Raw genomic sequence first — 12,041 nt, 5'->3', positions numbered from 1 at the left:
ATCAGTGCATAAATAAAGGAATGATGAAATGAATGAAGGAATAAATGGAAGTCAGTAGAGCTGATCTCTCCCCTTCCTGAGGGTGCCATAGCGTTAATAACTATGCAATGACATACACCCACTAGCCCAGCATTCTCACATATAAGTGTTACAGACTGAAGTTACAGGCTGGCACCTCAGTTCTTCTCGACCACGCAGAAAAGACTTTAAGGTCAATGAAAATGAAAGTAAAGCAAAGTGGGATTTACTGAAGAAACATTCCTGTTACATCTGTCAGGGCAGGTCCCACTCCAGCCGCTCATGTCTAACTTCCTACCTAACATAAAGGCGAGCTTTCAAAGTTTCAGCCTGTCTCCACCAACCTTACAACAGTAATTCAGACCAGTGAGTGAGACACCCAAACACAAAAATACATCATTAGAAACGACAAATGAAGTCCTAGGTGAGAGGGTGGGGAACGGGTTCTAGGCAGAAGGGCCAACAAATGTGGTTCCTCTGAGTCAGGAGACAGCCTAACCTGTTTCAAGAGGAATAGCTACCAGAAGTGGCTAAAAGATCAATGCAGGGGTGTGGCAGGCAGAACAGGGGGCAGGAGAAGAGAAGGGAACCAGTTTGTGGTCTCCTCACATATAGAACTGTTCAGGGCAGAAATAGAATATTGGGGACTAGCTATAATTATAAGAAATATTAGTCCCTGATTACTTAGCTCTGATTAAAGAAAGCTGGAACCTGGGAGTTAAGAACTGCCTATTATCATGGAAAGATTAACAACTTCATTATCCAAACAACAGAGGCTCCCACCCCTGCCTGCCTATAATCTGTATACCCATTTTCATTCCTTTTTCCTATTTCCCCATGCCTGTAATACCATTTTGCATACCCATTCTTATTCCTTTTGCCTCCTTCCCCCATATAACCTTTGTCCTTCTACCCAATATAAGCAGCTGGCATATGGTGGGGTGCAGAGCAGATATTTGTGGATGACCTGCTGCTCTCCCATGCTGCTATATTATTGGAATAAATGCTCATATATGATTCAAGCCTGTTTCTGCTTAATTGACCCAAGTAGTGACAGGCAGCCCGGATCCATCGGTTGTCCAGTTTCAGAACATATTGATTTTTGTTTCCACTTACTACTGATAATTCTTAACATGTTGAGGGTCAAAAAATCTTGTTGGAATCCGATGGAAGTTTCTTGTACCAAAAAAACTAAAGGGATATTTCAATGGGCTTAAGGTCACTAAAGTCTCACATTCTTCTCACATCCTGACAGGAAAAGCCATTGAGCGTTTTGAAACAAAGGCAGACTCATATGAAAAGGCACTGAATACATCAGGAACTTACCTGGTTGAATCCTTTGCCTTCAGCTGCCATCAGGGAGACCAGCAGAAAACCACACCTGGATGCCACTGGTTTGGGTGTTGTCAGAGAGCAAACACTAGAGCAATGCCATGGCCACAGTGACATGCATATTCCCTTTCCGGGAATGAGCAACAATGAGCTGAGGGGAAACCTGTTTGTCCCTATTGACTGGACACCATTTAGTGTATTTCATTCATGTGACACCAACTGGGTGATTTCTTCCCAGGGTCAGGGAGAAACCAGTTCACTCACTGCCCTGGAAAAACTCCAGGTACTTCAAAAACATCTCTGTTACACACCTAACCCTTCTCAAGCATATTTCATGACTTAGGTTCTGGCATTTGCTCTTGTGACCTACTCCTGGGCCCCTCAAGTCACTCACACAATAGCAAGTGGTGCACTAAGGCCTGCCTGTAGGGACTCCGGAGACCACTTGTACATGTGGGGTGAACCGGGACAACCTGTTGGCTTCATCCTGTATCACATTCCAACCTCTACTGGCAGATTTAAGAAAATCCAATCTAGAGAATATCAGCAACACCACATTACTCTTCTTGTTCCAGGCACATAAACGTTGAGTATGATCTGTTTCCATATCTACGTATCTGTCAACCTATGAATGTAACCATATAAAATATTACATATGATATGATGGCCATACTTTTATTGCAATTTCTTTGGGAAGAAAAGTTCTTTCCTAACTACATCATTCCCCCTCAAGATGATCTCAACGTTCATCATAAAAGACTTACACGTTTGCCAAGAATATAATGTGAAAGTGCTCTGAAAGAGGACCCTAAGCACATGCTTCTGTTCTTACTCAGAGATTAAAAACATATTGGAAGTGGACAGTGTAGATTAGCTGCTGTGTATCACATTCTATACGGGGTCACAGTGCAACTTGACAGTCATCTTATGTCTAAGAGAACAACAACAAAAATCTAAAACGAACGCACATAAATCTATTGAGCCAATTATCACAAGAATAAAAATATTCATTTTTCGCCCTAGCTGGTTTGGCTTAGTGGGTAGAGTACCGGGTTTGATTCTGGTCAAGGGCCCGTGCAGGAGACAACCAATCGATGTGCTTTTTGCACATTGATGTTTCTGTCTTTCCCTCTCTCTTCCACGCTCTCTCTCTCTCTCTCTCTCTCTCTCTCTCTCTCTCTCTCTTCATACAAAAAAAACAAAACAGAATACTAACTTCCTGTTCCTGTATTTGCATATGGTTTCCATTTGAAAGGTCATCAGTTATTTGGACAATGATAACAAGATATTTCATTAAAAAGTAATCTCCAAATATTGACCAACTCCAGAGATGGAATACTCTCATTAAGTTCATTTGATGATATGCAGTGTATGTAGTTAAAATTGAAGGAGGAGGCATACTGTTTCCTCAGCCTCAGTAACCCAGCCTAAAAACACCTTGAGATAGATTTGGTCATAATAATCTGGCTGGTCATAATAATCTGGCCACTCAGTGTGTGTGTGTGTGTGTGTGTGTGTGTGTGTGTGTGTGTGTGTATATATATCCTTTTTCCAATTTGCTCAGGAGCTGAGAATTCACTAACATCACCACTGGAGTTCTCACATCTAATGTTTCAATATCTAATGTCTACCTTTTTAAAAGAGCAATTCACTTTATCAAAGAGTTAACACTTTTATCTACTCATCAGCCAAACCTTGTTTCTTTGAACAGTTTTACAGGTCAGTGTTTGCTTGCACATAGTCCCCTTCTTCCTACCCATGCTCTTGGATTTCCAATGAAAAGATCTCATTAAAGGAAATGAACTAGTTAAAACATGTCCATCACCCACCTGTGCTTTTTTATGTTTCTCAATTGCTCTATAAAAAAGGGCAATTTCACTTTTTTTTCTGTGATGTGAACAGGACAAATTTTTATTTTAATTGTTTGCCACAATGTGGGAGGAGAGCCTACAAAGAAAATTAAATGTACTATCAAGCCTCTGAAAGGGTCACCTAGGTTTTGGGGTTTATTTTCAATGCTGATTCCGTCAGGATGAGCCGTGTTTTTCCATTCACAAAGCATAGCAATTCAACAGCTCTATGTTATCCGAGGAAACCAAATACTCAGCTGCCTCCTGTGCAGCCTCTGAACATAGCAGCCCTGTTAGAACCTAAGTCAAATCCAGTCCCTCTGCTCAAAAGCCTCCCTTCCTCGGGCTTCACTCCCACCAGTGAAGGCCACAGTCTCCGCGTGGCCTGGAAGGCCCATCACATCTGTGCACACACTGGCTACCTTGTTCCTCCTCCCACACTCCAAACCCACCAGCCTCACCTGGCCTTTGAACTTGCTCCTCTCCTGCCTGTACTGCTCTTTCCCCTGTCATGAGCCCATCTCCTGCAGAGGTTACTGAAACACCTCTTCTCCAGGGACGTCCTACCTGAAAGTACACCCTCCCTCTTCTGCACACACCATCTCCAACCCGGTTCTTGGCCTTATCTTTCTCCTCACCACTCTTCACTATTTAACTGGTTTGCACATTACTCGTGTCTTTTTCATTTCCCTCCTCCAACTAAAATAAAAGGTCCATAAGGACAGAGATTTTTCTAAGTTTTGTTCACTTTTAAGTGCTTAGGACAGTGCCTAGAACAGCGGTTCTCAACCTGTGGGTCGCGACCCCTTTGGCGGTCAAACGACCCTTTCACAGGGGTCGCCTAAGACCATCCTGCATATCAGATATTTACATTACGATTCCTAACAGTAGCAACATTACAGTTATGAAGTAGCAACGAAAATAATTTTATGGTTGGGTCACATGAGGAACTGTATTTAAAGGGCCAGAAGGTTGAGAAACACTGGCCTAGAAGATTCAATATAAATTTATGAATGAATGAATGCATGCATGCATGCATGAATGAATGCAAGAAAAGCATCAATCAGCAAGCACTGTGCCAGGCACTATGCTCAGGCTGTTTGAGAGATGTGTATAAGTGATTTCTATATTGCTTATGTTTTAATTTCTTTTTCTTTAACTAACAGATCTACTCCTCAGTCCTCCAACTTAAAAGTAATTGGCAAGTTTTAACTTCTAAAAGACCCATGACCTCATCATACCTTGAAAAGCCAGTATTAACCATGCTGGTGCCTTTTGTATGTGCATCATCCTGTTCTCTGTATGATTTCAAAAGAAACAAATGGAATATATAGTTCAAGGTGTTAATTACATAAGCTTATTAAAAACAAACTCCTAAGAGGTGTCGGTCCTAACACTTAGCACTTTTATGTTTATGTAGTTTATTAGTTTTATAAATGTGAGAAAGTCAAACGCAGTAAAGCATAATATTGCAAAACAGCCACTAGCAAAAGAAAATTATTTCACTACATAGACAAGCCTTTGTAAAGAACTGGCTCCAGCCAACAAGCCTAAAAGTGCAAGAGGATGGCAGTGGAAACAGGTTTTTGGGACAGTGTTCCTGAATGCATGGTGGGGTGATGCTGGATTTCCTTATGTAATTTACATGTACACAATTCGCAATTTAAACATTTTCACATAATCCAAAAAGAAGTATTTGCACTATTCCAGTTTGTATGAATCAGTACAGACTATTTCAAAACAGTCTGCCTAGCTACATCATAAATGATGGCGTTTGATAACTGCAAATAATTTTTTTTGTATTACATTTAGAGAGAAAGTGCTGTGAACAGCTACTAGTAGGGAAAATTGGTTTGTTAATGAATATCCCAGAATAAGACCCGGCCTCCAAAAGCAAACCAGGCCATAAATACAGGAAATAAAGATTCTCAAAAGGCCATTCGAGTTAACAGTTCTCCAAGTGCAGGTACTCCACCACCTTCCTAGGTCCCAGAAGGCAGGTGGGTAGGGAAGTATGGGGAGTAGAAGGCTACGCTCCCACTCACCTGTACTTACATAGCCAGCACCATAAACCCATAGGGCAGTGTTTCTCAACCTTCTGGCCCTTTAAATACAGTTCCTCATGTTGTGACCCAACCATAAAATTATTTTCGTTGCTACTTCATAACTGTAATGTTGCTACTGTTATGAATCGTAATGTAAATATCTGATATGCAGGATGGTTTTAGGCGACCCCTGTGAAAGGGTCGTTCGACCACCAAAGGGGTCGCGACCCACAGGTTGAGAACCGCTGCCATAGGGCATCCTGGCTCTGTGTCTAGACTGACACCAAGTCTTGTCCCCACCTCAGAAGCATGGCCACAGAAGGCTTACAGGACTTACAGACAAAACTATAGAAAAGCCCATTTAATTTTTCCCATACATATAATTAAGAAAATGTCTCTAAGAAGTTAGGCAAGTAATTCCAACCTCACTTCATTTCTTCCTCAACATTATTCCAGTGACAATAGGCTCATCTTTCCCATCCCCATCTGTGGCGACAAAACCACTAAAAGGTATTTTTTAAAAATGGAGGAAGGAAGAGAATTAGCCAGTCCTGAAAAATATAGTTCCATGAGGTAGATATTCTGACGGCAACATTCAAGGAGATAACCAAGGCAAAGATACTAAGCATGAAGCGCTTGGCAATATACTTCTTTTTTTAAAAAATATATTTTATTGACTTTTTACAGAGAGAAAGGGAGAGGGATAGAGAGTCAGAAACATCGATGTGAGAGAAACATCGTGCCTCCTGCATACTCCCCACTGGGGATGTGCCCGCAACCAAGGTACATGCTCTTGACCGGAATCGAAACTGGGATCCTTGAGTCCACAGGCTGACGCTCTATCCACTGAGCCAAACCGGTTAGGGCGGCAATATACTTCTTGATGACAGTTAATCACCTACTTGTTTCTTAGAATTGCACCTGGATTTGGTCCATTTTCCACAATTTGTTAATAAAGGATGTCTGGATACACTTAAAAGACCACAGAATACTTTGTTCAGAAGGGGACATTTGAGAAATCACTTGATCTATCCTTACAAGCCCTTCCTCATTCCCACCTTCCAACTACAAAAGAGAAAAGTGTTATTTGTTATTGGAAAATTATTTTATATATTTTTGTGAAGGTTTTTTGTTGTTGTTTTGTTTGTTTGTCTGGGTTTACTTCTCTTTTTTTGTCAAGGATAAAGAAGAACCAGTAAGGTGCAATGTTTAAGATCCCAGGCTCTGACCTCAAGAAAGCAAGTTATTCAATGTCTTTGTGCCTCAGAGAGAGAGGTGTCTGCCCACAGGACTATGCTGCCAAATAAATGAGATAATCCATGTATAGCACTCAAAACAGCATGTGGCACCCGGAACTCAATCAACAGTTACCCTCATCGGTAACAACCACCACTGCTGCTTGCAATGTTACTGAATATCATGACCAAGCTAGATCGTCTAGCTTCAAAAATCTTACTGCCTCATAATGAAATGATCTTTGTCCAGGTAGAAATAGTTTCAAAGAGTGAAGCAGAATGCCTACAGATAAAAAACAAGATGTAGAAGCCACGATAAATCCAGCTTCCAAAATGGCCCTTTCATCCTTTGTAGCAGGGAGGTGTATCTAAGGGCAGGTCCCTCCTACGCTCTGTCTTCCCCTAATGATGACACAATCACTCTACCTCCCATGAGTTTATTCCTAGTGGGCTCACACGTGCATCTCCAGGTATTCTTTTCAACAGGTACTAGCCCTGCCAGGCCAGCACCTGCGTCTTCTTACAATGCCATGCATCTGTAACTCTCTGCAGAGCTACCACAAGACAGACACAGGCTGGCAATTAATAAAAACTCAACGACTGAAGGAATCGTATCCCCCAGGGGAAGAGACAACATGCAGCTTCTTACATCATATGGCTGCCTTTCAAAGGATTAGCTTTTGTTCCATTTAAGTTTATAAAATATGCTAAAACTAGAAACTGGTGTGTGTGTGTGTGTGTGTGTGTGTGTGTATGTGTTGGAGAGGTTGGAAGGACAAGTGTTAAGGGAGAAATTAACATGTATTGAGCATCTGAATACCTGTATTATATGTCAAGTATTCTCATATGTTGTTTCACTAAAACATACGAAACTTAAAGTAAGTTTCACCAACTAACTACAATTCCTAAGAGGGTACAGACACTCAGGGAAGTGACAGACATGTCCCTTGTCACATGGCGAATCCAAAGCAGACCCAGGCATCAAATCCATGCCTGTCTACTCCAAAACCAAACTTTATCGCCTCCGAAATATAGGCTTACATCAGTTGGGTATATAACCAACGTTCGCTGATATTACTGCTCATTTAAATTATAAAGCCATCTGCTGAGGCTTTCCACAGAAAGTAGCTTCCCACCCTCCCCCACCATTATACTCTTAAATAAAAGTGTATGTTAGGTAAAAGTACTACTAAGCTGCATAGGTATACAGTTAAATAATTCACTCAACCGCGTGAGAGGAAACATATGTTTGGGTGCTTGGCCAAGCCAAACAAATTAGCACATCATCTGATTGATCCATCATCTCTTCCTGAAGCCGGGCTCACAGCTGACCCAGCAGCCCTTGGGTGACTGGCCGTGGCCTTGTGGGAAAAGCTGGGGCTTGGAGATGCTGACACAGAGGGGCTCTGGGGGGCTCTGGGGGGTGCCCCTTCCTGAGCTCTTTGCCCAGTACCGCGTGAGACAGCATGAAATGGGAAAGGTTGAGTGCAAGGGGGCAGAAACCCATCTATCCCCACCCCACCCCCCAATCCGGGGCAGGAGAACAGGCCTTGAAACTTGCAAACTAGGAAGGGTGGGCCCGGAATCACAACTAGGCTGGATCTCAACGCAGCTCCCAAAGGGCAGAGGAGGCTGTGTGTCATCACATCCTGCTTCGCCCTGGCCCACCCTCACGGACAGCTTCCCCAGGAAATCCTGCCGGCTACACAGAAAGGGGTGGCTCGGCCGAGGATATAAACAGAAACAGCATAGCTTGTCCTGTGTCCCTGCACACCTGAGCGGGGCGTCTGCTGAACAATTTTTTGGCAGCAGCAGAACTAAAAATCTGGGCTGGGCGATGGCGCGGATGACTGGCATTTATGAGTCAAGAATGTGCATGATTGGACTCAACTGCAGATCGCTGTAGGACTGAAGTGTGCTCGCCTAAGCGTTTAGCTTAAGGAAGAATGATGACAATAAATAACAGAAAGACACACAGAACTCTTCAGGCGTGTTCCCTAGACAAGATCAAAGTGCTTTACAGCCCAGAACTAGTCTACTCAGGGCGAACCCACCTGGCTACAGAAGAAATTCCACAGTCAGAACCACAGTCCCTGGGGTCTCCTCTGGATTTATCAGGGTGCCTGGCATGTGGCAGACACTCAATAAATGTTTACTGAAGGAAGAGTTTTTCTTTCTGAAGTTAGAAATCTCCCCTCCCCTGAGCGACACACCCACATAGGAGTGTACACGCACACCTAGAGCACTGCTCTGAAAATGGGAGCAGAAAAACAAAGGGAAATAAAAGAGAATGAGTAAAAAGGATGTTGCCCTTCTCCACACCCATCCCCTTTGCTCACATCAACCCCATCCATCATATCTCGTGTCTGTGGGTGTCCTTAATACTCTCCTAGGGCCAGAGAGTCCCATGGCCCCTGGTGGCCCTACTCCTTCTCAAAGGGCTTCTCAATCCTGCCTTTCTTTAACTCAACATGTCAAACACAGGAGCTTGATATACACTTCCTCCTAGGAATCTTAACAAATGCAGGCTCCTGGGAGTCTGCTGGAACTCTTGGTCATTATACTCACATAGAAAACTGTCTCCCCTTCTCCACCCTGCCCATTTTCCTGTCCACCCACCTCACCAGGCAGTCGCACACAAGGAAGGGTGTCGCCAGGTCCTGATGCGACCATGCTGGACTGCACCCAGTACCTGGCCAGCGCAGACATCGCCACATCTCCAGGGTAGCAACGGCTCATCGCACTCTTACAACAGAGGAATATGAGTAACATAAGAAAGATTTATGTGCACAATGGAGTGCAGTGGAAACCAGTATGAGCTGTGATGCCTGAATTCTTAGGTTATGTCTCACTCATAGCACTGTGTGGCCCCAGACAAACACTTAGCCTCAGTCATTTAGTCTGTAAAATGGGGTGATAATGACAGGTCCTAATCGCATCTCACAGGTCTGCGTGAAGATGAAAAGAAATAACCCAGGGATCGTTTTAGCACGGTGCCTGTCACACAATAAGCACTCAATAAGTCTTAGCCAGTATTCCTAAGTACCAAAATTCAAGAATTGTCTAAACAAAGCCCTAAGATGCCTCTATTCTATAAAGTATTTTATTTTTCGGAACTCAAAAGCATTTGAGATTTTGAGGCATTTAATTAAGTCTGACACAATGAACCCCCCAGTGAGCTTTTTAAACACGAAGTTTCATTTAAACATTTTGAATCACACTTTGAAGTACCAGAAACTGCATGGGTGTCATTGTTTATAACACTAGAGCCATCAGCCCAGGAAAAAGGCCTTTCCCTGTCTTCAGCAGTCCTGTGGACTGTGGGGTCTGCGGCCTTCATCCCTGCAGTAGAGGGATCTGATGTGAGGGCCTGGTTTCCCCAGCCCTGTCGGCCCACGTGCGTCAGGAAGCACTGGGGACTCCAGCCCAGTGCCTGCATCTCACAGAGGTGACTGTACAGCTTTCAGTCACTGCCTTTCCTGAGAGGAGCAATGGGTTAACATGAAAATACATCTCATTTTATAAGACAGTACTTGGTCCTGCCGCACAAAAAGGGGTAGAGGAACACTGAAGGTCTTTCCTAATTGATCAAATGCCCTGGGAATTTCCAGAAAACTGAGCAGACTGACTTGGACTGCAAGTTAAACAGTTAGCTGAAGAGGGTACCACGTGAAGGCCACTCACCGTTTTTACATACCTCACCATCTTTCACCAGACACCTCAGGTAGTTAAACAGTTAGCTGAAGAGGGTACCACGTGAAGGCTGCTCACCGTTTTTACTTTCCCTGATCATACCCCACCATCTTTCACCAGACACCTCAGGCTCACTGAGATGCAAGAACAAAGCCATTCAAAGGCCTTTCTCCTCCCTCCCTCTCTCATACCATCCTGCCACGAATCAGTGACCAAGTCCCATGGTTTCTCTCCTACAGTCTCTCAAATCCATTCCCTCCATTACCTTGGTGCCCTCCTGTCATCGTACCAGGAAACCTGCATCACTGTACCTGAGGTGGCTCTGAGCCCACCACCCCTGCTCTACAGGCCACGCTGCCTCTTGCTTAAAATAAAGAGCTAACGGCCTCTAGCACCTTCGCGGAGAAGCAAGCACTGGAGAGGCCTAGCCGCAAGCGGGCGGGGGACATGGGTAGCACAAATAAAACTGCCCGACTCTGCCCTGTGGACCAATTAAATTTCCCAAGTGGACTTTCTTACAGGAAAGAGGATGTCATGGGAGGCCAGTCTGCTTGGCAGTTTTAAATTCTCGCTATAAATTAGTTTAACGACATTGGGATTATCTTTGATTTTCCACCCCCACACTCACAACCCAAAAACAGTCTGCCTCGGTGGTCAGACCTAGTGTCAGCCTCAGTTCCTTTCTGCCCTGCGAATGTCCAGCCCACACTCACAGGCTCTTCCTCCAAACCCTACTCCCCATCTGTCCACTTCTCTCCAACTCCAGCACTACGACCTGGTCCAACCCACTATCACCTCCCTGTAATTCACATTCCAGAGCACTGCCAGTGATCCTTGAAAAACATGTTCCCCGAAATGCGCAATGACTGCCAATCAGGCCTAAAATAAAAAAACTGACTGCGGCTGACTGTCAGCTAGCCTGACCATTTCTGTGACACTCATAGCAATGGCCTTGTTTCTGTCCCTCGAATTACCCAGTTCACTCCCTTTGAGGCTCCCTGATGTCCTCTCTGCTTCCAAAGTGCTCTCCACCATGATATGCATTTGCTTGGCTCATTTTCACCTCCTTCCTTGACCAAACCATTTAAATCTAGCCCCTCAGGGAAATGAATCAAACTACTAACTCAGTCTTCAAGGAGTTGACAGTTTTGTACAGAAGAGACTGCAGAGATATAAATTCCATAATATGTATTTCAATCCTACCTTGTTTCACAGTGAATTTGAGGTGCCAATTCAAAGTAATAAATGGTGAATAGTTTTTAAAGAGGCACAAGTGGAAAAGGGCCACCCTTTATCCATCTTCCATGACCTAGTTCAAAATAATGCAATTCCAACACAGTCATCTCCCCAAAGAATTCACAGTCTGTATGCCATAGGATATATTCTCTCAGAGAATTCACATAAGAGAGAGAGGGGGAGAGATAGAGAGAGAGAGAGAGAGAAAAAGAGAGAGAGAGAGAGAGAGAGAGAGAGAGAGAGAGGCACAGATGATGATAAGGCAGTATAAGAAAGCCTACACATCCAGAATTAGGATTAAGAGCGACCCACTAATTCTCAAATCCATCAGAACCATTATATAGATGATGAGAAGGCGGGGTGGCTACTGAGAGATTATCCTAAGTGGAAGTTATTTTGTTTCATTTTCAGAAATGACAAAGTTCAGGTCCAAACCTAAATGCTAGTCGAGCTCATACACGGGTCCAGACATTTCCAGTCAGACACTTAGAAACCTGCCATCACCTCACCAAGTCCAGACAAACCTTCCAGGTAATTCAAGTTCTTCTTGGTCCACCTGATACTTCATTATTTCCAAGTATCCAACACCTTCTCGTGCTTAGACCTTATAACGAACTTTCTTGGCATGGAAT

General features: G+C 43.8%; 1 protein-coding gene across 5 annotated transcripts in view; it reads right to left on the bottom strand.

The window, feature by feature from the left end:
- SASH1 (SAM and SH3 domain containing 1) overlaps positions 1-12,041 on the bottom strand; it is a 299,036-nt gene that overhangs the window by 138,187 nt on the left and 148,808 nt on the right. The window contains exon 1 of one of the 5 annotated variants that reach the window (XM_014531304.1): positions 9,100-9,234. The exons of 3 other annotated variants lie outside the window; for them this stretch is intronic. In XM_014531304.1, coding sequence (XP_014386790.1) covers positions 9,100-9,219 — 120 coding nt within the window. In that variant the 5' untranslated portion in view covers positions 9,220-9,234. Of the gene's footprint in view, positions 1-1,344; positions 1,390-9,099; positions 9,235-12,041 lie in introns of those variants that run through there. One more of the 5 variants, XM_014531306.1, reaches the window with a different exon arrangement.

This window comes from Myotis brandtii, unplaced genomic scaffold, assembly GCF_000412655.1.
Source record: "Myotis brandtii unplaced genomic scaffold, ASM41265v1 scaffold8, whole genome shotgun sequence".
In the NCBI taxonomy this organism is placed as follows: domain Eukaryota; kingdom Metazoa; phylum Chordata; class Mammalia; order Chiroptera; family Vespertilionidae; genus Myotis; species Myotis brandtii.
Note: the sequence above shows the minus strand (reverse complement) of the source record. Positions and strands in the feature narration are given on the sequence as shown.